The 27,897-nt window shown below is 39.0% G+C and overlaps 1 protein-coding gene across 3 annotated transcripts in view; it reads left to right on the top strand.

Moving 5' to 3' along the window:
* Window positions 1-27,897, top strand: part of kif20ba (kinesin family member 20Ba) — a 72,397-nt gene that overhangs the window by 12,195 nt on the left and 32,305 nt on the right. For 2 of the 3 annotated variants that reach the window (XM_023266756.3, XM_035946614.2), the window contains exons 11-31: window positions 740-886; window positions 1,329-1,491; window positions 1,762-1,914; window positions 3,129-3,239; window positions 4,181-4,320; window positions 4,454-4,574; window positions 5,650-5,812; window positions 6,696-6,880; window positions 8,500-8,976; window positions 9,258-10,459; window positions 11,766-11,904; window positions 12,465-12,587; window positions 12,756-12,816; window positions 13,327-13,452; window positions 14,149-14,279; window positions 15,162-15,317; window positions 15,738-15,905; window positions 17,782-17,916; window positions 18,222-18,266; window positions 18,764-18,868; window positions 23,038-23,247. In XM_023266756.3, the coding sequence (XP_023122524.2) occupies window positions 740-886; window positions 1,329-1,491; window positions 1,762-1,914; window positions 3,129-3,239; window positions 4,181-4,320; window positions 4,454-4,574; window positions 5,650-5,812; window positions 6,696-6,880; window positions 8,500-8,976; window positions 9,258-10,459; window positions 11,766-11,904; window positions 12,465-12,587; window positions 12,756-12,816; window positions 13,327-13,452; window positions 14,149-14,279; window positions 15,162-15,317; window positions 15,738-15,905; window positions 17,782-17,916; window positions 18,222-18,266; window positions 18,764-18,868; window positions 23,038-23,247 (4,261 nt within the window). The remainder of the gene's footprint in view (window positions 1-739; window positions 887-1,328; window positions 1,492-1,761; window positions 1,915-3,128; window positions 3,240-4,180; window positions 4,321-4,453; window positions 4,575-5,649; window positions 5,813-6,695; window positions 6,881-8,499; window positions 8,977-9,257; window positions 10,460-11,765; window positions 11,905-12,464; window positions 12,588-12,755; window positions 12,817-13,326; window positions 13,453-14,148; window positions 14,280-15,161; window positions 15,318-15,737; window positions 15,906-17,781; window positions 17,917-18,221; window positions 18,267-18,763; window positions 18,869-23,037; window positions 23,248-27,897) is intronic. The other variant, XM_035946615.2, reaches the window with a different exon arrangement.

The following is a 27,897-nucleotide window of genomic DNA, read 5'->3' as shown; positions in this document are numbered from 1 at the left end:
AGGTGCTCTTTTATTTTTTGTTGTGTGTCTTCATCCGTTGGAAATTGTTTGATGAGATCATCCATACCCTCACTGATTTGTGCCTTCAGTCTGTCGATTTTGTTTATTGTTCCTCTTATTTGTTCTTTGAGTAAGTCCTTTTTGGCTCTGATGATTATCTTTTCTGCGTTTTTGGTCCGGATCGGGTTCTTGATGTTGAGGCTTGATGGTATTAAATCCTCATCCTTACATCGGAGGTTAAAAATTAGGTGGTTGCGGAAGCAAGCTCGTGCCTGTTCAAGTTTCACTAGTCGGCGCAGTCTTTTGACACCGCTGTCTCCAAATCTTCCTCGTAATAGCTCAAAAACGTTCATCATGTCTTCTTGTTGATACTTTAGTTTCTGATTCTTTTGTTCAGACATTAGGTGAATGGATAGATGCTTGACAGTTTCGGCGAACACTCTCACCTTCCTCAGAAGCGTCTCACTGACAGCGTGACATGTCAGCCGGCAGATTTTGACAGCCGGCTGACATGTCACGCTGTCAGTGAAACTAAAGTATCAACAAGAAGACATGATGAATGTTTTTGAGCTTTCTCTTCACCTGTCGCATATAAACACGGGTTCTAGTGTGCAGCTCCAAGTTTGTGGAACACTGCAGCACTGAATGCAAAATGTTAAGGCGTACAGTGCTGATCGTCACTGCACAGCATTTGTTCCTTGCACCCTCTGTATAGAGAAATAAATGTGCTTGTCTCCAGGTTGTGTCTCTGTGACCTGGCTGGTTCTGAACGTTGTGCCAAAACCCAGAATAAAGGCGATCGTCTGAAAGAAGCTGGAAATATCAACACCTCACTGCTCACTCTGGGGAAATGCATCAATGCACTGCGACACAATCAGCAGGCCAAGTGAGGATCATTCTCTCTGTGTCTTTAATTTATCTTGAATTAAAGGCTTTGTATGATTTAACTGGAGTTCTGGCACATAACTGTTAAACTCCTACGAGTTTTTAGCCTGCTTTTTGTGCGTTGTATATGTGGTTTTATTCTAGATCTTATAGAAAAATGGGAAGAATAAGCTCACTGTACAGTCAAATTGCCCATAACTGCAGAAAAAAGCTGAACATCTACCAGCCAGAGATCTAGATATTTTTCTGAAGAGTCGATAAAGACTGAACCAGAGCTAAAATGAGAATGAATGCTGGACTTAGATTTATCAATTAGACACAGCTACAGTTGGCTGATAAAGCTTCCCAGCGTCTACCGCTTTTAAAAAAAAAAAAAAAAAAAAAAAACATCAACCGTTTCAAGAATCTAAATGTATGACCTGTCTGTCTGTTTCCTCCCTCAGGCTGCTGCAACACGTCCCCTTCAGGGAAAGCAAGCTGACCCACTACCTGCAGGGCTTCTTCTGTGGTCGAGGTAAAGCCTGTATGATCGTCAACATCAACCAGTGTGCCTCCATGTACGACGAGACGCTCAACGTCCTCAAGTTCTCCGCTGTGGCACAGAAGGTTCGTACGTTTTACTTTTCAGTTTTACAAACATTCTCTCTTTTGCCAACATACATGCACTCAGATCTGGAAATTTGCAGTCCACAGTCGTTCATTTTTTGGTAGCAAGACTGAATGAAACATATTTGTCTGTATATTGATATAATCCATGTTCACTGCTGGATCGACTCAGACTTGGGGACTGTCCAAAATTCATAAATTCACTTCACATCAATGAATCCAAGGCAATGCATTCTTAATATTGTGTTTCTTTCTTTTTTCTGTTATCAGGTTGTAGTTCTTTCTTCCAGACCTCTTCCTATCATGCCACAGAGGTCGGCCAGCGAGGTGTCTTTCATCATCAACAACGCTGAAAGAAGGACTCTTCGGGGCAGCAGGAGGAGCTCCCTGATTGGCTGGGAGAGCAGCCTGGAGGATGTACAGGTAGGATGAAGGAATTAAACCTCCTCATGATTTCCTTTAGATTGTAATCACTCCGCTAAGGAACGCGGCGGAGTTATGTGACAACCAGTGTTGGTTTGTCCGTCTGTCTATCTTCCTGTTAGCTAAATTACTCAAAAACAGACTAATGGATTTGGATGAAATTTTCAGGGAAGGTCATAAATGACGCAAGGACCAAGTGATTAGATTTTGGCAGTGATGCAGCTTACAGCCTGGATCCATGGATTTTTAAAAAGATTTCAGTTTCATTGTGAGATAGCGGCACGGCATCACTGTAACTATGACAAGTGAACACTACATCAGCTGCCTGCTGATGATCACATGACTACGATCCTACTAGAAATCCACTGCTGTGGACTTATCGAGTCTTATCTGTCGGAAATGATGCAGGGAACAACTGATTAAATTATGGGGGTGTTTCTGAGTCCCATTAATTCCCGTCTCCTGCTACATATTTAGGTCACATGATTCGGTATCCATACATAACGTACACATGCAGAACACACGCCTGTGCTCAGCACAAGGTCATGTTTGTGGGTACATCTATATTAAATGGACACATTCTATGGCACCGTGATTTCTGATCATCAATAACTAATAAAGAAATGCTGCATTTCTGAAAATGACATACGGTAGAATGAACAGCCTTGGAGGAGTACTGCCCTCTCTGAGTGCTTTTCTAGTTTCTACTCCTGTAAACTGTTTTTTCTCTCTCAATTATGTGATGAGTGTTATATGTTTTGGACTTAATATTGCAAGATTTCAATTTACTCTTTTTTTTAAAGTTACATTTATAAGACATACAGCATTTTGTCAGTAATAATTGTGCCATTGTCACCTTGAACCTTTGTGGGATACCATCCTGCTCAGCAGCAGTTGGACAGGTGTGAATACGATGACTGTTATGGAAACTTGACTTTTATACTAACAGGCAGACTCACCTTTATCCCCAGACCCAGCTACATCCCTCCCCTAAGTGACAGTAAAATAAGCCCTCAACCTGATTATCATGTGTGGTCCCACAGGGTTCGACTGGCTGTCCGTCAGTGCTGGACTCCTCTGAGATTTCCACAGAAAACGGCAGGACTAGCCATTAGTGCTTTTCTAGTTTAAAATGTTATTTCAGTGCTTTAAACCTTTACTTGACTTGAATGACCACTAAATAAATTATTGTTCTATTAAAATATTTTGTGCAGGAGGATGAGGATGATGAGAGCCTGATGGACGACACCATGGATCAAACCGGCAATGAAGAAGACGGCGATGAAAATGACGATAAAATTGTAATTTGTAAAAAGATGCATCAGGTCAGTCGATTTTAATTTAATGAAGTGCTTTTAACGGAAAGGTTGCCACTAATTGCTTGACTCAGTGGAGTCCTCTTCATACTTCAGGGAGGCAGTGTTAAGTTTAGATAAAATTCACAATTTGAGAGCATTTACTGGCCTCTAGAGGGGGTATAATACATGTTGTTTTTGGATGCCACTTCCTAGCATTGGACGCTTGATATCCATGCAGCTTGGCAGAGTTGCAAGAGATTACTGCTTGAAAGCGGAGACTAATACAGATGATACACAGACAAAACACTTCAATCACGAGATGTCTGCTGCTGGATTTAAACTGGACCTACATGACGGCTCATTTGGAAACTTTCTCTTACATTCGAAAAATATTTAACCCAAATGTGTTTCTGAAAACAGTTGAGGTGATAAATAAGCTGTGCAGCAGCTGAATCTGTCTTCATTTTAGACTGACATTTGGTTTCTTAAGTTTTTCAGGAGTTCCTAGAATCAGTAACTCATGCTGAACACCCCTAATTTGTATAAATTAGCAGAGACCTCACCTTAATGTAAATCATAATAGCTCAACATGATTCCCAGTCTCACAAAATGCAGCATGGTGTTCCCAGAATGCCTTGCACAGCTGTTTATATGGACAATAAATGGAAAACGTGGCAATAATAGATCACGTAGACACGTACCATAAAGTGCACTGTAGCCTGGAGAAATTAAAGGACTCTTTCTTCAGGACATATTGAGATGTCTCTAATGTTTTTAGTGAACTTGCCCCCTCAGTTTCTTAAGAAATATGGTCTGCAGATGGTTGTTAGACTCTACCAAGTCGTTTATTCACACGGCTCTGTTTTCGTCTTGGAAATTACCCTCGATCAAACTGCAGAATATGTAAAGAACCTATATTTTTCACTTGTACCTAATAATTGTCGGTTGTTGTGTGTTTTGTTCCTCAGAGGCAGGCGGCGCTTTTGAAACAGCTACAGATTCAGCTGAAGAAAGAGCGAGCAGAGAGTCTGCTGATGGAGGCTCAAGTCAGGGAGGAAATCAGCAGAGAGTTTTCAGAGCTTTTCTCCGAGATGCAGAGTGACTACGAGTGAGACCTTTTTAAGTGTTTTCCATGAACCTTGTGATATTTTACTGCCTTGCCTACCCTTTTCTGCTTTTACGTTAGTGATTTATGTTTTCTTTGCTAATTTTTATGGTTAATGTTTTTGTGTTTGGGTCAGTGACCGCTTGGCGAGGGAGAGAGAAATCCTGGAGGAGCAAGCTGAGAGGAGACTGGAAATTTTCAAAAATCTGATTGACAAAATGGCCAAAGCTGGACCCAGCCAAGACACACAAGCCATGGTAACACAACCTTTCTTTTCCTTGGATCACAAGCCATGTATTAATTGTTTTGTTTACTTATTAGGTCACTGCATGCTGTCAAAGCTAAAGCTGACTTTAAGTTAAATTTGAATCCATAGAAGCCCTTAGAACTCACGTTGCATCTAAATTCTTCTCGGTTGATTTGTTCTGTTAGTATTTATTTTAACGAGTTGCAGCACATATGCAATTAAACTGTCGGACTTGACCTTTCCAATGATGCTAGTTTGTTTGTGTGACGAGGCATTGCAAATGCGATTTAAGGAAAATAACTAATTGTAATTTTTCTGACGGATAATTCAAATTGTGATTTCATTTAAAGCCAAGCTTCAGTTTGGTCATATTGGAGCATTACATGAGAAATGCTATCGAAATATTACCTGTTCTGTATTCTAAAGCAAAGATGAGACCCTTCTAGTATGTATTTATATATATTTTTAAATGCCATTTGGACCTGTCTATAAACAGTCTGACAGGGGTGTCAAACATGCAGCGCGCGGGCCAAAAACAGCCATTGATATACAGGCTAATTATTTGTAAATTCATAACAAATGATGAAAAATCTGGATAGCCTCAACAGTACTAGGAAAACCAAGATACAGCACATATGATCAGCCCTTCTAATGACCAAGATAGGAGCTTAAAAGTAAAGGGAGGAGTAAAATTACCCTGAAAATAGCCTCGGGTTCATAGGGTTAATGATTATAAAACAGAAATGAGACAGAATATGCAGAGGCTGTATTTGATATGTATCACAGCGACAAGGTTCTACACTTACACTTAACACAAGCCCAGCTGGTTTTCAGCAGCAGAGTTGCATTAATTATTGAGCTTGACCTGTCTCTGACCTGCTTCCGCCTACAGCTTTCTATTTAAATTACCACAGTTCCTGTTGGAACGGCTTTATTTGCCTTGCGAGTAGAGGGAATATCAAAGGTTTTTACTAGGAGAATCCATGTAGCTATGCTTGGACGGATGTGGTTGAACTGCCAGACCTGGATCTCTGATTGTGAGGATGTGCTCGCCGAATGTCTCTGATGTCTTCTTCCTCCTGCAGGACACATTTCTGGACTCGTATTCCTTTGAATTGGCAGGCATGAAGAACTCCGCCGAGGCTGCTCATATGTGTCGAGGTTCAGGCCGAGCAGGAGCTCAGGCAGATAAAAATGACACTATAGAGGAGCTGGAGGTGGATGAGCAGCAGCCTCACAAGCAAAACGGTAAAAAATACATGAGTCAGTCCGTGTATTAATCTGTATCGCAGGAGGAAAATACAGACTTAGTTGTGCCTCTTTTTTAGTAAACATTTGTGGATTCTAGAGGAGTGAATCGCACATAAACATCCAACAAGAAGAGTTTATGATCTCTGAATGTTTTCTGTTAGACCCAGCACAGTTCAGCCACATCATAATTATGTTTTCTGAGGAACACGTACTTATAAATTGGAAAGCAATTCCAAACACAGCTGCTCACTTAGAGGCTTTTCTAGCAACACAAAGATCTCAAACTAATCAAATAACAAATAATCTGTGAATTTATTTGTTGTTTTTGGTGAGCCGATCTAAAACTGGGTATCTGGAACACACCAGCTCCATTTTCTTGCAGTCAAAATTATTAAAAATCACAGATCTGGTGGGATATCAAACGGCACGAATAATGTACAAGGCCAGCTATGATTTAAAAGAAAAACACAACTTCAGAACTTGAAGTGCCTGTACCACCAGGAAACATTTCTGTGTTTCAGTATATGGAGTCGAAGCCATCTATCTCTATATTTATCACTCTATTTCTATCTATCTATCTCTCTCTCTATCACAAGTTGCTTTATGAGTTTGTTTTGTATGTATGTGTAAATATAATAGTAATTCCTTGTTAACCTGGTACTTGTCTTTACATTTTTGAAATAAAAATCACAATCAAAAAAAAATTGCAAAGAATGTCAGCAGCTGAACAACCCTTAGTTGTGTCATTTTGACTGCATAAAATGTATTTTCACAGTAATCAATATCAGCATGTGTTTCTGGGAAGAGGTCAGAATAGACAATCTGTATCATTGGCCTTCTTTTCACATCCTGTTTCTTCATTTTCTGTTTTGTTAACTAGGCGAAGCTAATGGGGTGGAGGACGAGGAGAAAACTAGGCTTCTCTCGCAACTGGAGGAGAAGTCATCGCAAATTGTTTGGCTGGAGAAACAAGTGAAAGACCTGCAGACGACGGCAGAGCTCGGCTCACATGGTCGCTCTTTGCTGGTCGAAGAGAGGAGCTCGTGTCAGAAAGAGCAGCTGCAGGTAAGAATCCTTAGAAAAGGAATACAAACAAAAAGACAGATCAGGATGGTTTCAGTATCCTAATAACGTATTTTGCTATCACTTTGTCTGACCTTCTGTTCCATTCTTGTGAACAAGATATCAGAGAAACGCCTTGAAAGAACTTTTTTTTTTTTATATACTTTTTTTTTCTTATTTTTATTACAAACATAGTTGACTATACATAACACAAACAAGGTCAATGAATTTTTGTTTAGGGGTTATGAACAAGCGAGTAATGTTTTTCCAGGAGAGGTCTCTCCAAGTTAGTGAGTTCATGGAGGAGATTTGTGTTTCCCATATTGTGTTTCACATTTCCTCTGTTATCTCTAATTTCATCTCCTTGAAAGAACTTCTGGAACTTTTGAGAAACTGTTCACATGAACTTGACAATGAACTGATTAAAACAACTTTATCAGCTGGTGGCGGCACACACTTTTACAACGAGCGCCTTTTTTCCAGCTGTATGCAAAGACAAAAGTAGCTAGAATCATCGTAAATGTAAAATACCACATTGTCGATCTAAATTTGGACAGTGAGTTTTCTCCATAAGGGGCTGTCGACTTTGTGACACATTAACAACTGAAATCAAATTAATTACATATATAAAATCTTTTATAATAGAAATCAAGGGTTGGCTGAACGCAAACCAGAACTGTAAGCATTTTTACCTAACGGTATGTACAAGGCCACCTTGGAACAAGAGTTGGAAATTAGCAATAGCCATAAACCTTCCTTGCAGCACATCAGCTTCATGTTCGGTATTGGAACGCCTGCATCAGCCCTATCATATAAAATATATTCAAACTCAACCACAGGGCGATTATTCTAGTTTTATCTGGAAAGATGTCTGTTAATTTACAAAAATTCCCATTATCGTGCTACTGCAGTTCACCAACGTCAACGCTAAATCTGTTTGAGGTTAATGCCTTTTTAGTAGTACATCAGCAGCTGCAGGGAAGCAATGTACATTTCAAGTTGTGCTCTGACGTTTTCATGTGTTCAGGAAGTTAAACCAATGACTTCCTAACCTGCAGGCCATCGCTGGCTTTCATAGTTTTAGCCTGAGGTTTGTTGTCGGGTCAAACATGTATGTGTAGTTATTAGTCATAAACAAGTCGCCTGGGTTAGCATGTAAATATTTAACATTTATTAAGGGAGATGTAACATAACACAAAAAGAATAATTCACCTCATTATGAATGTTATATGCTTCCCTTGGCAGTCAAACATGACTGTGTTTCTCAAGGGACAGTTATTGGGCTTTTGCACTATTTTAATTAATTTCAGTACACGCCACTAAGCCCTACTGAGGTAAAACTCACTTTACTACTTGGTAAATACATGGAATTTCGCTCATTCATCCAGCCGCTATTATTCAATCAATTGTTGTGTGGTGTTGTCAAGACATTTCCCTCAAAAATCACATTAACATTAAAAGATAAATCAATAAAATCAAGCGTTTTAAGCAGCTGATTCTCCAAAAAGTTTCACTTAAAGTGCACCAGTTGCTACACAGAAGACGTGTAATGGTGAAGATGCAGTGCTGTTTGTACATTAGAATATGAATTAATGGTATTAACCAATACTCCAATCACACAGGAGGCTTTGACTGCCCTCGAAAAGGAGAAGAAAGCCAGAGAAGACGCCCTCGCCGCTCTGCAGTACCAAACTATTGGAAAAGAGGAGGCATTGGCATCCTTGGAAGAGGAGAGAAAAGCGAGGGAGGAAGCCATTGTCGCACTGAAAGAGCTGAAGCAAAGTAAAGAGGAGTTGCAAGCATCACTTGAAGAAGAGAGAAATGGAAAAGAGGGAGCCACAGCAGCATTGGAGGCTGAGAAAAGAGCCAAGGAGGATGCTGTAGCGGCGCTCGCACAGGAGAAGCGAAGCAGAGAGGATGCAATTGCTGCTCTTGGCGAAGAGATGAGTGGAAAAGAGGAGGTTCGGTCCGCTCTGGAGGCTGAGAGGAAGGAGATTAGCAGGCTGGTGGTGGAGAAAGAAGAGAGGCAACAGGAGAACGATGCACTTCAACAAGAAGTCAGAGAGATGAACGACAAACTGAAAGCCTCAGAAAGACAGGTGAGCCTCAGTAGCAATTTCCACGTTGAACAGAAAGTTATATGGAAATCTACAACTCAAAAGAAGAAAGTAACAGCCATGAAATTTGCCAGTTTCCCTTTCAGTGGGTTTCTCACAAGAGTTCTTCAGTAATGGATTCCCCCCCCCCAAGAGAATGTATTGAAAAACCTTTATATTTGAGTGTTTGAGGTTTGCTTGACATACAGTTTTGGAATAGTATTGTGTTTTATCAAACAGTTTTAGTCGTGAATATTGTAACTAAACTTGTCAAATTTCCACAGGTGACCATCGAGACAGAGAAAGCTGCACAAGCCTCAGTCCAACTGCAAACTGTTCAGGCACAACTGGATGATCATTCCAAGGAGATTCAGGAGAAATCTTCCCAGATCCACACCTTGACTGAGGAAGTTCAACGACTGAAACAGGAGCTGCAGACCTCCACGGAATCATCTGATGGCATCAACAATCAGCTCAGAGAAGAAGCATCAGAGCTGAGGAAGGCTCTAACTGAGGAAAAAGAGAAAAATGACAGCAAGCAAAGTCAAATCCTGGAGCTGGACAGTCAGCTTTCACACATAAAACAACAGCTGGCAGAGAAACAGCTGATCTCAGACCAGCAGCTGGAAGAGTTTACTGAGAAACTGAATCAGAAAGAAGCAGCCTCAAATCGGCAAGTTGAGGAGCTGAGAAAGAAGCTTCAGCAGCAAGAAGAAACGTCGCGGCAACCACTGGAGGAGCTCAGATCCCACCTTGAAAGCCAACAACAGGCTGCTAAAGAAGAAATAGAGCAGCTGAAAGCAAAGCTGGAGCAGCAAACTGAGGCCTCAGAGAAGCAGGTAGAGCAGCTCAATGAGAAGCTGCGAGAACAAGAAGTATTGTCATTACAGCAGCTGGAGGAGATAAAGCAGAAACTGGGTGAAGATAAAACGGCTTCTGACAAACTCTTAGATGACGTCAAACAAAAGCTCACTGAGCAGGAGAAAACTGCAGAGCTGCTCAAGGCTGAACTAGAGGAAGCTAAATTTAAATGTCCAACCTCTAACTCTGAGGCTGAAGAAGATCACAAAAGGTTGAACTCTGATCTCCAGACTGAGGTCGCATCCCTGAAGGTAAAGATTTCCAACATGGAGGAAACAAAGGAGTCTTCCAGCAAAGCAGAAGCTCAGATTCCCTCTTCAGAAATTGAGCAAATGCTCAAAGAAAAGGACACACAGATGGAGGAGAAGCTAGCAGAGCTGGAGAAAGCATCTGCACAGAAAGAGGCAGAGCTGCAGGATCAGCTGCTGGAAAAGGAGGCCGAGGTTACATCCTTGAAAAAGAGTCTTCAGGAGGCCCAGGAACGACGGGAGGAGGAGGAGTGTCAAGCAGTCCAGGAGGCCCGACGGAGGGAGGTGGAAAGACGGAGGGAGCTGCTGGCTGTGGCCCACGAAGCCATCGCTCAGAAGGACGCAGAGCTGGAGAAGAAAGCCGAGGAGATCAGCAGGTAAATGAAATTACGTCCTTAAAGTTTGGCCTTTGACCGTTAGTTTTATTTTCTGCTGACACTGGGCAAGTCTGTTGACATTGAGGTGATCTTACTTTAAAAAGTTGTGCAGCCTTTCACAGCGTAAAACCTAAAATATTCCTTCTCTATGAAACTCTGTTCTGAACTAAATCTCTCACAGACTTTCTAAATTTTGCTTGTTTTCTAGATTTATGTTGGAAATTTGGGTTGTGTTCCTGCTATAATCTGATCATATTGATGATGTCCTGTGCTGTTTTTTTAAGTGTAAATCCTAAACTCAGGTCAGCTAAAAATATTACTCTAATTAGATCACTATACTGCTCACACATAGATTATTCCCAGAGCCACTAAGTATGATAAATCTTCTTAGTATCAAAGGCAGATTATTGGTTATATTCCGGTTTACTACTAAAATAAAAAGCACTACACCTAAATGCATCCCTGTGGTATTTTGTTGTTATATTTTTATTTGTCTTTCTGTCATTAAATCACAAATTGCATGAGAGATCTCTTGTATAACAGTAATTATATAGTCCTTCATGATGTTTTCATTAGTCTATTTTGGTTAAAGTTGTGCCATCACTAGAGTTTGAACTTCTGTTGAAAACCATTAACTGTGGTGTCCAGAATGTTATGCAGCTACCGTGAAAGCAGTGCAATTGGGTCATATTTTAGTCTAGGTAATTAATATTTGGATGTACGTAGGCTGTGTCAGAATTAAATGTTACTTATTAACCTTTAGTGAGTTGTCAGCCCCATATTTCACCTCCATTTAAAATGCATTTTAATGATTGAGTGATATACTTAATGGATTCAAGTAGCTTTTAAACACGGGTAGTATTTTTTTTTTGGACAATATTTAAGCTTGTTAATTAAATTGTATTCCGTTCTGACTGTTCAGTTCATTGTCGTCCCATTTAATGAATGGGAAATTATTTATTAGGAACATCCCTAAACACTTATTAATTACTAGTTGCAATTTAAATCTAATACTATTCAGGCTCAATCTACCTGCCAGAAAACAGTCTCTCTACCATATGTCTTGGAGTTTACAGTCCTCTCCTTTCTGAAGTGATCTTCCCATGAGCAGAAGACAACCGATAAATTCTTCATTTCTGTATTATTATTTGTCATCCATTTTCTTTGTGAAATCTTCTTTTTCATCTCCCCTCAAATGCCTTTGTGTCCAGTGAGGGGTGTGTTAATCAAGCCACTGTATTAAAAAGTCTGAAGAGCAGTGATGTTTTGTACCACAGTTGAAAAACTCTTTACTTCACTTTCCCAGACTAAAGGAAGAAGCCAGGCAGGACTTGGAGAAAGTCAAGAGCCTCGGTCTCGACCTTCAGAGGAAAGAGGACGACTCTTCAGACCTCAGAGAGAAACTGGCTGATTACAAGAAGCAGATCCAGCAGGTCCAGAAGGAGGTATGAACAATATTCAGTCTTATAGAAGCACTGTCTGGTCCTGATGCTTTATTTTCAGCATAATTTACAGCTGCTTTGAACAGATATTGAATTTACAGCGTATTGAACAGATATCGGATTATTGCTGCTAATCATCTACTCCAGGAGTGTTAAACTCATTTTATTTCAGTGGTCAGATGCAAAATGAGAAACAAAATGACAAAAGCAAGACAAAATATTAAAAAAATGGGACACAAAATGATAAAAGAACAATGAACAATCTAGTATTTTACTTTATGATCAAAACAAATTGTCATGGTCTGGAATTTTATTTTAAATCTATAGTTTTACAAATTTACAATTTGCAATAAATGTCTTGTCTGTATTTTGTAACATTTTATAAAATTGTCCCACGGGTTGAATTGGACCCTCTGGCAGGCCGATTTTGGCCCGCAGGCCGCATGTTTGACACCCTTGCTCTTAGTGTTAACCAGGAAGGTGCAGCCTGAAAAAACAGCTTCACAGCTTGACAGTTTGAACTTGTGCTTATAACTGAACGATTTTCTGTTTTCTTCTAAAAGATTTCAACCATGAGAGAAGAGGAGAAATCTCTGAAGCAGAAGTTGGCTGACTCAGAGAAAGCCAAGAAGCACCTTCAGTCTGACCTCACCAACAGAGACAGAACAATCCAGCAACTCAAAGTGGTAAAATGATCAGTTTTTCACTTTTACATCAACTGAATCACTCAAGACTTCAGCTTCATTAACGCTTTTCCTTCTGTGTGTCAGTAAGAAATCCAACAATGATTCTTTGGACTTATGTTGGAGCCATTTTCCTGTTCTAGTCATTAACTCCTTTCCTTCTTCCTTCAGGAACAGTCATCTAACACAAAGTCTGATGAGACTCACCAGCTCTACCAGAAGGCCTGCAAAGGTAGAACATGTATTTAGTTGTCATGCTGTAGAGAAAAGATATTTTGCTGTGTTTATTGAAAGAATTTTGCATTTAAAATCATCCTTTTTGTTTTGGTTTTTCTTCAACAAATTTGTGTATAGATATCGATCTTTTGGTGTTAAAGAATTAAAGGAAAACTTTTCCCAGACTCCCCCCTAAAAAATCTTCACATTATGTTTTTTGTCTGATCAACAGCTAAAAACCAAAGCTATGGGAGTTCAGCTCTCAATTTAAGCCCCATTAGTCCATTCAGTGTCAACCTCAGCAGTTAGTAGCCTTTAAGTTTGTCTTAGAATTAAAAATACTGGGTGAAAACTTAATTCCACAAGTCATTAAAACACTGCAGCTGATTTTTTTTTTTTCTAGAGCAGCTGTGAAAGGGAATCCTTGAGGATCAGCATATTGCAGTAAATTCTGCATTCTCTGTGGAGGCTGAATGTGACCCTGTACCTTTGCATGTGTCTGTCTTGGTGTGATTTTGGTAAACAGACCTTGAAGCCAAGCAGCGTGTGATGGAGGACATGCGTTTGGCTCTGATGGAGCAGGAGGAGACGCAGGAGCAGATGGAGCAGGTCCTGGAGGAGAAACTAAACCTCATCCAGGAGCTGTCTGACGGTAAGAAAAAAACAAAAGACAGAATGTGAAGCGCAAACAAAGACATTGTGAAGAGAATGAATTCATTGTTTTGAGCTTGGCATATGGACAGCTTAGTCTAATCCTTTCATCCCTGCAACCGGCAGCGAAATATTCCTAAAACATTAAATGAAACTGTAGACGTACATCTTCTCAAAGCAATAAGACTTTTTAATTTGATACCAAAGACAGGCCAGTAGATCAGTCACTGTTTGGTCGCCACAAGGTTACAAGTACAGGAAAAGGAATGTGAGACACCAAAATGCCGGCGCAGCAAAGCATAAAATAAGTTTTTCTGGTCTTTCTGGTTACATAGTAAGGTAGAGAAATGACAAAAGGACAAAGAAACAGACAAGGAAAGAAGTCCACACAGTTTTTAATGTGGAGCCTTTTGACAGTTTAATTAACTTTAAAACAAAACTTTAATAAGGACATGAATGTAAGTTTAAACTGTTTGCAAAGTTATACTATAAATAGAAATGTAGTCTGTCCCTTGACCAAAGACAGCAATTCTGTTTTTCATCCACTTATTTTAGACTATTGGTGTAAAAACTTTCGTTGGAGTAGTGAAGAGAAAGATGTATGAAGCTACACTAAAAATAATTGTTGTCTGTGAATGTAATGCAGTATTAATGTTGCTGAAATTAGTGTCATCAGTGTCTTTTTCTCTGGTTTCAGAGGTGGAAAGATTGAAAGCAGTGCTGTTGAAGCAGGACTGTGGAAGCGAAACGGACCGTCTAGTCGACCACCCATCAGATGACGTCAAACTGGCTAAAGAGGAAGCTGCTCGAGCTCAGGAAAGCTTGAAGGTAACGAGCTGATGTTGTCTCCAAATGTTATGTGGGATGGCAGGACAAGAAATGTATGATCTCAGATGGACTTCAAGTGGTAGACACATTAAGAAGATTACATTTCTGTTGGAATATTGATGATAAATAGATAAAAGTTTGTATTTTTCTTAAAGTACATAGTTTATCTGTGAAGTTTTAGTTATCCAAAAAGTTGATGAAACTGTGTTGTGTACATTTGAATTGTGATAAAAAGATCTTTTTCAACTTGAAAAAAATTTAGGGAAAAACAGAAATCTTACATCTTTTTTGAGCTTTATAAGTGTATTTGGTAGCTACACAGAAAATAGATATTAAAATTCTCCCTACTAAAGAACAGACAAGATGTTAAGTAGTTTTGTCTTTTCTGGTGGTGCTTCCTCCAGAATGACTCCCGTTTGGTTTCTCTTAATGTGCTCATGCATTACGCTGCTGCTGCTGTGCACAGTGTAGAAACTGCATTTTAATTTCTGTGATAATTTCAAATATTCCTGTGCATTCAAAGTATTTACACTGGAAGTTGGACTCTGCTGCAGCCACTAGTTTCTAAAACTTGAAACTTTATAGAAAAAATAACATTGACGTTGATGTGATCAAATATTCTGACTAATTGCAGCAGGCCGAGTCTTGAGCACACAGAAGATGGACGTTTTCATGTTCTTTGATACATACTAGTGGCATTGATGTTGTCGGATCAGAGCAGCATGGCTTCACCTTCAACTTGAAATAGCAGGTTACCACCTGTTTTTTTTTTGTTTTTTTTTTTATATGAGAACTTTCTATTAGGATATTAATTCCAAGTGCAGACATCCATCCGCCATCTTTAAAATGCTATTTTTAACAATAAACATGTTTTTTTTATAGTTATGTACAGACAAACACCAGGCTGAGCGCAGAAAGTGGCTGGAGGAGAAGCTGTCATTGATCGGCCAAGCCAAAGAGGCAGAGGACAAGAGGAACCAGGAGATGAGGAAGTTTGCAGAAGACAGGGAACGCTACACTCGACAGCACAACCAGCTGGTAAGAAGTGGCTGATTTACAGGTTGAACTATTCCTGAAACATAGAAATATGTCAGTGTGTCGGCATGAATCTCAAAGCAGGCGGATCCACCTGCAGTGAAGAACGCTTAAAAGGACCTTAATCTGACAACGAGTCTCACAGTTTGACTTTGACATGTCCAAAACAGAAGATAACTTGTTTTGATTTTGGGTAACATCATGTTTTTGCCCCATATTTAGTTATGTAGTCCAAAAACGGTCATTAGTTTGTCATTTTCTACCCAAAGCATTAGTTTTTTGATGATTGTTGATTTAGTGTCTTATTTTAGTTTCTCTGTCTGTATTCTTTCCTCACTCTGACTCACAGTTCCACAAAAAAAAATCAGTATTTTCTTCCTTGTATTTTTTATGAATCCTCTTTTTTAAATATATATATATCAGGAGTCCCAGCTAACTGAAAAGGACCAAACCATGGAGAAGTGGAGGAAGGAGAGAGACACTCTGGTGGCAGCTTTGGAGATCCAGCTGCAGAAGCTTCTTTCCAGCCAAGCAGAGAAAGACAAACTCATCAAAGAGCTGCAGCAAAATATCCCACAGCCACCACTAGAGGTCAGTATAACATAGAGAAGATAAGACGTCAGCACAGAAACTGATGTGGATGTAGCATCTTACTGTTAGATCGGCTTCAGTTACAAAGGGAAGCTGCTTTTGAAGTGGGAGAAAAAGAAAGTGCCTATAATAGCAAATTAATGTCCAACATGCATGCTGATATTTACAGTGTTAGAGTCTCAGATAGTCAGATGGCATCCTTCTGCAGCCTTGATATCTAATTTAGTGAGGTCAGTTGTATTTTATAGAATTTTATAGGGTTTTAACTGTAATATTTAATTTGCTCTGGCAAATTCACATCATAAATTATACTGTAGGGTTTTAACCTTAATATTTAAACTTGTTAGATAAATCAGTAATGCTGATCTTGTCCACTGGAAAGCACTTTGGCTCAATAGCTGTTGTTTTAAATGTGCTGCATAAATAATGCTGACTCTCTGCATAGGCTTTTAACGGACTGGTCAAACTTCAGTAACCAAAGAAAGTCCTGGTGCATTCTGCCCATCAGTGAAAACACCTGCTGAGACATTATAGATCAGGGTTTAAATTAATTTACTGGACGTTTTAAACTGCAAAAAGCACTGGATCAACAGTTTTCTGACCCACTTTAGCCAGTGTTTATTACACTTTAAAAAGAATTTATTCAGTGAACAGAACCTTAAAAAAATCAGTTTGCAATATTCATGAAACCTCATGTAAGGAAGGAAAAGAAGGGAAGTTTGCAAGCAAAATTTAACGAAGAAAGATGGGTAAAAATGAGAATTATTTCCATTTTTCTCACCAGTGATTGGATTCTGTGCAAATTGTCACTTGTACAATTGAGTTTGAGTAGTTCCACCTTTTTTCCTGCTGCTTTTCTGCTGCTGCTTCCTCTCACACATTTTGTTCCCACTGAGGTCCTGTTTGGTTCCTGCAGTTACATAATTGAGTTTTATCCCCAGCATAACAACAAAACAGACCGTGTGAAGGGCAGCCTGCAGTGATTCACCGTATCAAATTGATGCAGAGCAGTATTGATTTTAAAAATGTGTAACAGGCAAAAATTTGGGGCAGAACTGCAGGAAATTTTATACATGTATTGGAAACGGCGCTAATGATGTGAAGGAAACTCAATAAATGTGACGGAGTGCAGAAACCTGCCACTGCATGGAAATATCCAAGCTGCAGCACTAATCATACAAGGATAATTGTAAGCATTGTTTTGAATTGTTGTTCCCTTTTTATTATTAACAACAAATATGCTTGCCGTGGTCTTCAAAGTTCTATATTTGAAGATTGTTAGGAGGCATGTTTTTATACTCCACAATATTCAAATTTTGAACAGTCAAATTGTATGATAAATGATCAAAGGTATAAAAAATTACAGAACAAAGGTGTTTCTTTTACTCTCTCCTTCGCTTTTATGTAAATGGAGAAGCAAAGTATTATAAATACCTTTTAATATAATGCAGTTTAACACAGAAATAGCAGTGACATAATGAAATGTGACTGTTGAGCTCTAGTACCTACTTTCAACTCCTCACTGACACAACCATGAACATATCTGCAGTGAAACTCTCGTATTCTTACATCAGATTGTGGCCTCAGTCGTGTCACAGGAGACCAGGATAATACTGTGCAGTGAATAAGCAGGTACTTAAAATTGAACCAATTGCTTTTCCACATGTGTGGGAGGGTTAAAGTCGGGCTGTATAATTATCGATTATTAATCTCAATCGTGATGACAAACACTAAAAACAGCGACAAAAACTGTTCAGCTTTCTGTTGGGTGCAGCACATAAAAGATTATTAGACTGTCAGAATAGCTGTCGAACCTGTTTCTACATACAATTTGAGGTGGCAGACATCCTGAGCGTCCATGAACGTCTTGTTACAGAGTTCTGATGGAGGTGATGCTGGTTCCAGCCTGGCAGAGCTAAAGGCTGCTCTGTCTGAGAGGGAAGCTGAGATTCTGCGGCTGAAGAAAGATCTTCAGGCCTCAACAGCCAAGCAGGAGGACACAGTTACACCGGTCAGTGTCTCAGAATGTTTCTGTCTCACAATTTTTGTAAGTACTTGAAGAATACCTGCTTGAAGCTTAAAATTTCCTACTTTTCTGTACAAATCTGTCATATACAGTAAATAAACCACTCCTGCATTGAGATGAATTTCTCCAAATGCCAGAGAATTTAAATGAAGGTTTACAATACGCAGCTTTGAAGTCGTCTTGTATTGAAGCTAAAGGTTCCTGTGGTGCGTGCCAGGAAGCAATGTGCTTTGCTGTGTTGCATTTACATTTTTTTTTATGACTGATGTGGGTTTTTCTTTTGTGTTCAGGTCAGGAGTAAAAAGGTCAGAGCACACATGACAGACATAAGAACGGTAGGGGGTCGATGTTTGCTTTTGGTTGTTTAGCACTTGAATACAGCTTTTATTCTTTGTTTTTTTGTTTTTCAGAAATCATTTGTGAGGTTAAATTACACAGCGGGAGAAACAAAATTTATGGATTGGATTCAAATCACCAAAATGCATGTTGGTGCCACTGGAAATGCCAGCTACACCTTCACCTTTATTTATTCATAGATTGTCATCAGTTGTTCTCCGTCTTTTAAAGTGAACAAAAATGTGGACAGCTGAGACAGACCATTATGACTTGGCTGTCTTTGAATTTCTTATTTGAACTTCAGTGATTCTAAACAGATTGCTTGTTTATTTACTGAATGTCGGTGTAGCTGGCCTTCACCTTTCTGGGTTGTGCATCGTCTGTGTGAGAAATAACCTCCAGAAAGAGAGGAGGCACTCATATATGATTGTGTTCCATCAATCTGAAAAGTGTCGGCATGTTTTGCATTCTGATTTTGTTATTTTGCCCGAGACAGACTGAAAACAATGAGAGCCCTGCCACACTGGTCGGCAAACCTGAGAGTGAAACCATCAACAGGAAGTCAGGGAGGAGGGATACGAGAGCATCGGTCAGCAGTCAGGTAAGCTCATGAGATGACATGAACAATAGAAAGGACAGCTTTGTAGTTTACTTCATGTGTAAAAGATTCCCCAGCGAGCTCGGAGATGGTCAGACTGGAACATCCTAAAAACAATGAGTTCCTCTTCCTTCCTCTGAGGTCCAACAGCATCACTGTGCTTCAAACAGTGTTTTCTGGATGTGAAATCCCACGTTACACCCACAGACTGCATATAAAGATGGAAGTAGCCTCCATGTCCCCAAGTTTTCTTTTTAACATCAAGTCAGGGGTTGCAAAAAGAAGTTGGATCGTATGGAAGTCTGAGAAAATGACTCAATCGCATTCTTTTTCAGGCTTTATCACACCCTTAATGAATGATTATTTGATCTACTTGTCAAAACAGGGAACCTTTGAGGCCCCTATATGTAATAGTTTCTGAGATATTGCTCAAATCTCAAGATTCTCTGAAGTCTCAAAAAATTTACATAAAGTGGGTCAACAGGCAGTTTTTTATAAAAGTTTTTTCTCTAAAAAGTAGTTGCTATATCAATCTAAAATTTTACAACTGTCTTCATATATATTCAAATTTTACACCAGAAATTTTCAGGAAAATCTGAGGTGGTTGAACAGAAATTGTTGTAAAAATTTGATGGTTCTGTTGCACTGTTAACAAGTCAAGACTTTTTATGGTAACAGCTAAATATTCCAGTGATTTCTTGTCCTGTAGACATTGTTTTTACACTCATTTATGTAATGTAATGTAATCGTACGCTGATCGTCGCATAACTCCGCCGTTTCTTGGCAGAGTAACAAACAAGATGGTGACGACCATATTCCAAGCTCGATGCTTCAAAGTGGTCCACGAACCAACAAATGACGTCATGTTTGCTACGCCTGTCTTTCATATACGGTCTATGTTCATGTCTTTCCAACAATAGATTGTGAGGAGCTTAGTTTGGACTACTTTGTGACCTTTAAATCCTTAAAATCCAATCATTATGTTCACTTTGTGCAGAAACGGTTCAGGCAAAAGTCAAGTGGAACTATTTTATTCAATTGTCTTTTGTGGATGGTATTGTTTTTACTTTGAATCTAACTGTCTTAGTCTGTTGGTTTCTCCAGCATAGAGGAGTTTTTGGTGCCCCCTAAAGAGCGTTTAGCCGAAGCAAAATCAGATGTGAACTGAGAATTTCTAAATGAAGTTAATGAAGTTAATTTAAAACAGTTTTCTTCAGCATATTAGCAGTTTTTCTTTGTCAAATTGTCAGGAATAATAGAGGAATGTAACACAGACTCATTACTGTGTGAGGTGCAGTCATGTTTATTGTCATGCGTAGTCGCCTCCAAATGACCTATTCAGAGCCAGGAAAACCTCTTGTGTGTCGTCATGTCAGAATTGTGATCGTTGAGATACAGACCGTAGCAGGAAACCACTACAAAGCTTGTTTGGCTGATGTTTATGTCTGTCGACGTGATGGCGATACAGCTGTGCAACACACAGTCATGAAACTTTACAGGTGTGTTGAGAGCAAAATGAAGGCTGAATTTGACCCTTGAGCACTGAGTTCTCATAAAGGAGCATAATGATGAGTACTGAGTGGAACATCAACAGGTTGATGGGTGTTGTGGCTGGTGTGAGCCCATAACAAGGTTGTCTTTTTGTTTGTTTTTGTTTGTTTTTTTTTTACCCTTTGCAATAACTGAAGTCCCTTCGTGTTCATACATGCAGCTCTGTACAGACATTTTAGGTTGTAAAGTCAGAATGCCTACCAAATATTGTAGTGAATTGTTTTTATTTGTCAGTGATCATAGTCCATAATGCAGTTAAGCGTAAGCTGTATTTAATGTGACTCCCTTAACCTTTAAAACGGCTCAGATTCTGATTTTCCTACGGCTAAAGAGCGTCTTGGAAAACTCCCCACAGTTCTCTCTGCGGGGGCCTCACCATCTGTTGCATTATTGCTATTTGTTCTTTGTTCCTTTACGGCTCTGGCCATATGCTCGGGTTTGTTGTAATGCTGTACAAGGAATTTTGGAATGATCACACGCCTCCCTGATGGAGTTGTGCAATGCATACAAAGTTGCCTGTATTTCTCAGTTTATTCTGATGCAGCCCAAATCTGCAGAGAATCTCCACCACGCTTCACTTTCGCCTGTAGCACTCTTCAGCCTTAGGGCAATAAAGTGTCTCTCTGTAAGTGCCAGATACTTACAATTTTTGACTCATCACTCCAGAGTACCTGCTGCCAGGGTAGATGGTTGTACCAGCAGCCTGCTGGTTTCTGCCAATTTTGAGATGATGGCACTGCTGGACGCCTTCCAATTTATAAGAAACGTTTTTCTCTGCTGCACTTGGCCAGACACAGCATTTATACGCTGCAAAATTTACACCTAAAGTTGGTTGTTAAACTGTTATTTTCCGTAATTTCTAAATTAACGTTTAAAAACAAAAATATGTTGTTCTTTTCAAAATAATTCTTTTGGCCATTTTTAGCTTTATGTGACAGGTTAGTCAAGAGGCAGACAAGAAAGTAGGGAGAAGAATGGGGGAAGTCCTGCAGCAAAGCTGGAATTGAACCCAGGCCGCTGCGTCGGGGATTATAACCCCTGTTCATGGATCGCCTGCTCAACCTGATGAGCTATCTGGGTGTCCTAAAATGTGTTTTATATTGAACCACATGCAGAGAGGATATAAAGTAATGGTCTGAGACAAATGTTTATGTAAAACATCTAAAGTGTCTAATTCATGAATACCTTTGAAAAGAAACTGTGAAAGTGTGTGCTCTTTGTTTGTTTGATATATCAATTACTTTCTGAGATAGTACCCAAAAAAAAAAATGCCAGTCAACCCGCTTTTAGCTTTTTTTTTTTCATGCTCAAAGATTGGATTTTTCATGACAGCTTCATTTTTTTCATATTTGAATCCACCCATAATCAAGTGATATTCAATATGTCTAATATTTCAGATTCAGGCTTCTGTCTCGAAAAGTTTGAGATATTGCTGTTCAAATTCAGCTTTAAAGTGTCTCTACGGGTATTTTTTTTAAATATAAGTTTCATCTCAGAATGTGTTTGATATCTCGAGCTAAAATTTCACATATCATCTAAATATTCATATTTATACATAAATCTTTCAGGAAAATCAAGAGTTGTTGAGCAGTAAAAATTTAATGATGATGATACCTGTTGCACTATCAACAAGTCAAGATCTCTATAGTAACAGCTGAATATTATAATTATTTATAATTAGTTTTGTGACGATCGGCGTTGGTTTATCCGTCTGTTTGGCTGTCCGTTAGCAACATTATTCAAAAACGGACTAAGGGATTTGGATGGAATTTTCAGGGAAGGTCAGAAATGACATAAGGACCAAGTGATTAGATTTTGGCAGTGATGAGGCTTATAGTCTGGATCCATGGATTTTTTTTTAAAGATTTCTGTATCATTGTGAGATAGTGGCACGGCGTCACTGTAACCATGACAACAAGTGAACACAGTTGACGATCACATGACTGCGATCCTACTATAAATCCACTGCTGTGCACTTATTGCGACTTATTCATCGTAAATGATGCAAGGAACAATTGATTAAATTGTGGGGGTGTTTCTGAGTCCCATCAATTCCCGCCTCCCGCTACATATTCAGGTCCTGCAATTCAGTATCCGTACATAACGTACACATGCATAACACACACCTGTGCTCAGCACAATGTCATTTTGTTTGTGGGTACATCTATATTAATGGCCACATTCTATGTTGCTGTGATTTCTGATCATCAATAACCAATAAACAAATACTGCATTTCTGACATATGGGGGAACGAGCAGCCTCGGTGGAGTACTGCCCTCTCTGAGTGCTTCTCTTGTTTCTTCTCCTGTCAACAGTTTTTTCCGCTCAATTGTGATGAGTGTTATATGTTTTGGACTTTATATTGCAAGATTTCAATTTACTCTTTTTTTTAAAGTTGCATTTATAAGACATACAGAATTCTGTCAGTAATAATTGTACCCTTGTCACCTTGAACCTATGTGGGATACCATCCTGCTCAGCAGCAGGTCGACAGGTGTGAATACGATGACAAACTTTTATACCAACAGGCAGACTCACCTTTATCTCCAGACCCAGATACATTCCTCCCGAGTGACAGTAAAATAAGCCCTCAACCTGATTATCATGTGTGGTCCCACAGAGTTCGACTGGCTGTCCGTCAGTGCTGGACTCCTCTGAGATTTCCACAGAAAACGGCAGGACTAGCCGCTTCCCTCGGCCGGAGCTGGAGATCTCCTTCAGCCCTCTGCAGCCGAACCGCGTGGCTCTGCGGCGGCAGGGAGAGGAGAGCGCCGTCACCGTCAAAATCACCCGCTCTGCACGCAAGAGGAAGAGCAGCGAGATGGAAAAGGTAAGAAATAATAAGACACGAGCGACATATCCACACATGCTGAACTGAATTTCATACAACTTAGACGTACATGAAAATGATTAATCGGTGGGCTAAACTTTAAATCAACTGAACATTCTCATATCCTCTGCCCTTTCTGAGCACTGCTCCTACTATATGTCCCAAAAATAGTACACATAAAAACATCCTACTGTGCAAACACACATTTGTACACCATGTTCCCCTCTAGGTTTCCCAAAAAAATACATCTTCCCCAGATATCTGCAGCAGGAGCCTGAGATAAGATGGGCTTTTTCAATTATTTTCTGGGATTTTCGGGGATGATAGTTTTTCATTTTTCACTCATGTTCTGCAGAGGAAATGTCACAGTGAAACTCTTGTCTCCGCTTCCATCAATCTAGCACTAGTCGTGCAGGATTGTCCTCAGTTTTTCTGAGAATGGAACAACAGCAGTCCTAATGACAGTGTTGACTTTGGTACTTGTACACCAGTAAATGGGAAAACGCCAACAGTTGTGATGTGTATGAACTAGTTTTAAAAGTGGTAAAACACAATCTGTAGACTCAAACACAATAAGATTTATTATGTTTTTTAAATCTTAGTTCGACACAAAGAATAGCTGTGTAGTAGCATTGAGTAGCATTTGCTCAGTGACGTGTTAATCCATTGTTTGCAATAGTGACCATAACCAATTTATATCCTCTGTTGTCTTTTCAATGCTCCGCTGGATGTTGGAGGATTTTCCGTTGATGTTTTCCTCGCTCATTTGTTATTTATTTTATAATGTTTTGGCGGTCGTACTAATCCATGCTGTAACTTGGCTTGCAAAGTAACACAGCTGCTTTTGGCTATAATCAAATGCGCTCTTGTCATTTGTTGATGCGGCTTAGCGAGGGATTATAACAACTTGTTTTGATGCAACAGATCTCCCTGCGAATACAAACACTGCAGAATCAGTGTCACTGTTTTCTGATGCAGGATGTACGTTCTGCAAACTACAACAAACAATTCAACAAAACAATACCACAACATATTATACAAATATTTACAAATCAGCTTTATAGTTATACAGGATATCCTTTATTGACATGTTTTATCCAGTCTGTTTGTGGAAGAATTAACTGAAGGAGCCAGCAGTACATCCTCTACAATGGGAATAATTTTATGGAGTTCTCTCCTAAATCACACTTATTATAAAAGTGGATAATAGCCTCAGCTATGATGTTATATGTTCTTTGAATCAGCTTATAGACCTCAGTCAAGTCTCCTGTATACTAAAGTATGCAATTATACATTTCTTTAATCTCTCCACTTATGACATCCTTTTCAGACCTGAGAGTAGTTCAGGAGCTCTTCTCATCTTTTTTTCTATGCATTTTAATTCATACTGAACTTGAAAATTCAAGATGAAATCTCACCAAGGATGGATATAATGGTACATTAATGGTACAGTTTCCAAGAAATGGGTTGAAATGTTTCTACAAGACAGTATCACCACAAAATATGTCAATATAATCAAATACATATGCAGTAGAAATGATAGATTTGAAGCTACTGCACAAGCAAATGAAAAGGTGCAGAAACATTTGTCTCTGATCCACTGTCCACACCAACCTCACCAAGAGCGTTATGCAATAGGCTGAAGCTCAACGAATGGGGATTGTACACTGTGTGGGCAAAGTGCGACTAGTACAAGTAACAAGGTCAATGAGCCAATCCCATCTGTGCCACTTGGAAACGGATTACAGAGTTTTCATCCTGTGAACTGGAATTCTACAGACATTCAATGAAACCAATTGCACGTCACACATTGTCTTGGAAACCAGAACATATCGAAGAGGGCTTCTGAGAACCAGACCAGACTGTCTAGAAAAGTGAAGCTGCGCTGGAGGGTGAACGGGGTAAAGGGTTGTGTTCAGTTCACCGTCTCGCTGGAGTTTGATTTAATGCAGCCGAGGAGCCGCACTCGTGTTAATTTGTTGGTTTCGACTAATGCTAGGAAAGTAGGCTAATGCTTCTGCTACTTTTGGTTCCCAAAGGCATATGACACATGCGAATCCTAATGAGAGCATGTCATACACAGCTCAGAGGCACATGCAGCTTATCACAGTATTCCTGTATTGTATACATATGGAAAAATGTACAAAAAACCCAGAAGAGACGTGCACCAACCCATATTTTATGCGTATGTCGTGCAACATATATTCCAAATGTAATATATTTGTAGTTAAACAGACACTACTGCAATTCCAACACAGTTAAGCAATAATATATTTCACTTCTGTTTTCAGATACATTTTTTAAATGCCCTGTTTTTAACAAAAAACAGCAAAATCAAAGATTTAATTTGAATTTAACCACTTAAACCTATTCACCAAGGTACACAGGTAATAATTTTATCACTACCACAACATTAACCACATACAAATGCATACATTTACACAAATAAATAAAAACATGAAAGAATAAATGAATGATCTCACCTTTTATACAGCTTTGAGGTTTGTTCTTGTAACTAAATTTTGCATTTTTATTATAATTTTTGATGGCGGGTTGCACCTGATGTGCTAAAATTAAATCATCAATTTCCTGTTGCTGTTAATGAAATGAAAACATTTTATTGCCCAGGATTGGCGTCACACAAGCTCCTAAAAATTCTGCATGACACTGAAAGACAGAACAAGTTAAAATAAAATCAATCCAGAAAGCAGCATGTGTCTTTATTGCATATCTTTAATGTTTTTCCTTTTATATCTTCATTTGTGTTTTAGACCTGTTAGTCTGCAGCAAAATCAACACCCTAAAATTTAAAGTGCATAAAGACTAATGAAATAATCTATGGTGCTTCAGTTAACTAAATCCAACCCCTCCAAAATTAAGGAGCTATTCAGATTTTAGAATATTTTACTTGACAATATTTTCAGTTTAATTAAAAATGGACACTTTTAATTCTTCGTAGATAAAATATCTAACTGCTCTCTGTCAGAGAGCAGAAGAAGAAAACCAATCCTACTCGTGCAGCTAAATATCTTCAAACTCCAAATAAACAGAATATAACGTATCATTTAAGCCCACATTTGGAATACGTTTACTATGGATATAACGGATGCTCTTAGTTTTTATTTTAACAGTGCATTTGCTAACTGGGACAAGAAGACTAGGAGAGTCAATAACTGACTCTGGTGAGTTTGACCAAAACTAGTCAAAAATTGTTGAAAGCGATGTAGAATTTGTACAAAATGACCTAAAATTGTCCACAGTCCCTGAACATGGATCAAAATGACTCACAACCTGCCACAGAATTAATAACAATCCATCCAGAATGATTCAAAAATGGTTGAAAATGACTCAAGCTTTGTCCAAAATAATGACGTGAAACTTGTCCAACATTAATAAAAAATGTCCAAAATGGTGAAGAAACCTCATTGGGATCCCCGAGGATTGTTTTTCCTTTGGACTCTTAGCTTCAGTTAGCAGCTCTTTATGCTAAGCTAAGCTAACATGCTGCTGGAGCTTCATACTTACAGCAGAGGACAATGACATCACCTCTAATATTGTTCGAACTTGTACAAAAGCTGATTTTAAGTGATGTTAACAATATACAGTGAGTTATTCCTGGAGATGTTAATCATGCAGTATAGATAGTAAAGCATGGCACCGTCACATATGGGCCTCATTAATCATAAATACCTCTTACAAGGAGAGAACATGCAATCCTGCTTTATTGATGTTCCACACATTCACACTCCTGAGAGCACATTAAACTAGCTCCCCATATAGGTAAACAAGGTCGAGTACAGTTCACTCGTCACTTCGCTGTGCTTCTGTCACCGCCTGCAAATGTGAACACAGCTCGCAACATCTTCTTTGATTTAGAAACCGCTGACGACTTTCTTTTCTTTGAAAATGTAGCATTTCTGCATTCAAGCGAAAATCAAAACTAAAAATTGTTTGCAAATTTAAAATGAAAGAGACCACATTGGAACTTGCATTTAATATCCCAGCTGCTTGTCAATAATTCTTCTTTTTTAAATTTAGAATGTTAACTTTGTTTTTTCACTTCTAGAAATTTATCTCCAAGCAAATACAGATTTCTAATTTGGATATTATAGTCATTTTTTCCCCCCTGTTATATAACTGGAGGAATCATTTCAGCCCTACTAGTAATATTATACACTACCAGTCAAAAGTCTGGACACACCTTCTCATCAATGCTTTTTATTTAGTTGTATTATTTTCTACATTGTAGATTAATACTGAAGATTAACACTTTTTTGTTTACAAAATAATTCCACATTTATTGTTTTATAGTTTTGATGTCTTCGGTGTTAATCTACAATGTATAAAATAATTAAATAAAAACCATTGAATGAGAAGGTGTCCAAACATTTTGACTGGTAGTGTATATCGGAATTATTGCAATTTTACAGTCTTGGCAGCTTGTTGCTTTTGTAAACACTGAATAGTCCTTATTTACACATAATCCCAAGTGGCAGTGTGCTTGGGAGGTGCTGATGTATTATGAGTGCTGAGGCATGAAAATACCTTATGCCCGTAATTCATACTAGCATGTGCTCAGCATTTTAAGTTTACAACTCACAAATATACTTTAAAAGCAGCCGCGATACGAGCCGTCACTTAAGTAGCCAA

Source organism: Amphiprion ocellaris, chromosome 16 (genome assembly GCF_022539595.1).
Source record: "Amphiprion ocellaris isolate individual 3 ecotype Okinawa chromosome 16, ASM2253959v1, whole genome shotgun sequence".
NCBI lineage: Eukaryota > Metazoa > Chordata > Actinopteri > Pomacentridae > Amphiprion > Amphiprion ocellaris.
The sequence above is the reverse complement of the archived record's forward strand: the minus strand, read 5'-3'. Positions and strand labels throughout refer to the sequence as shown.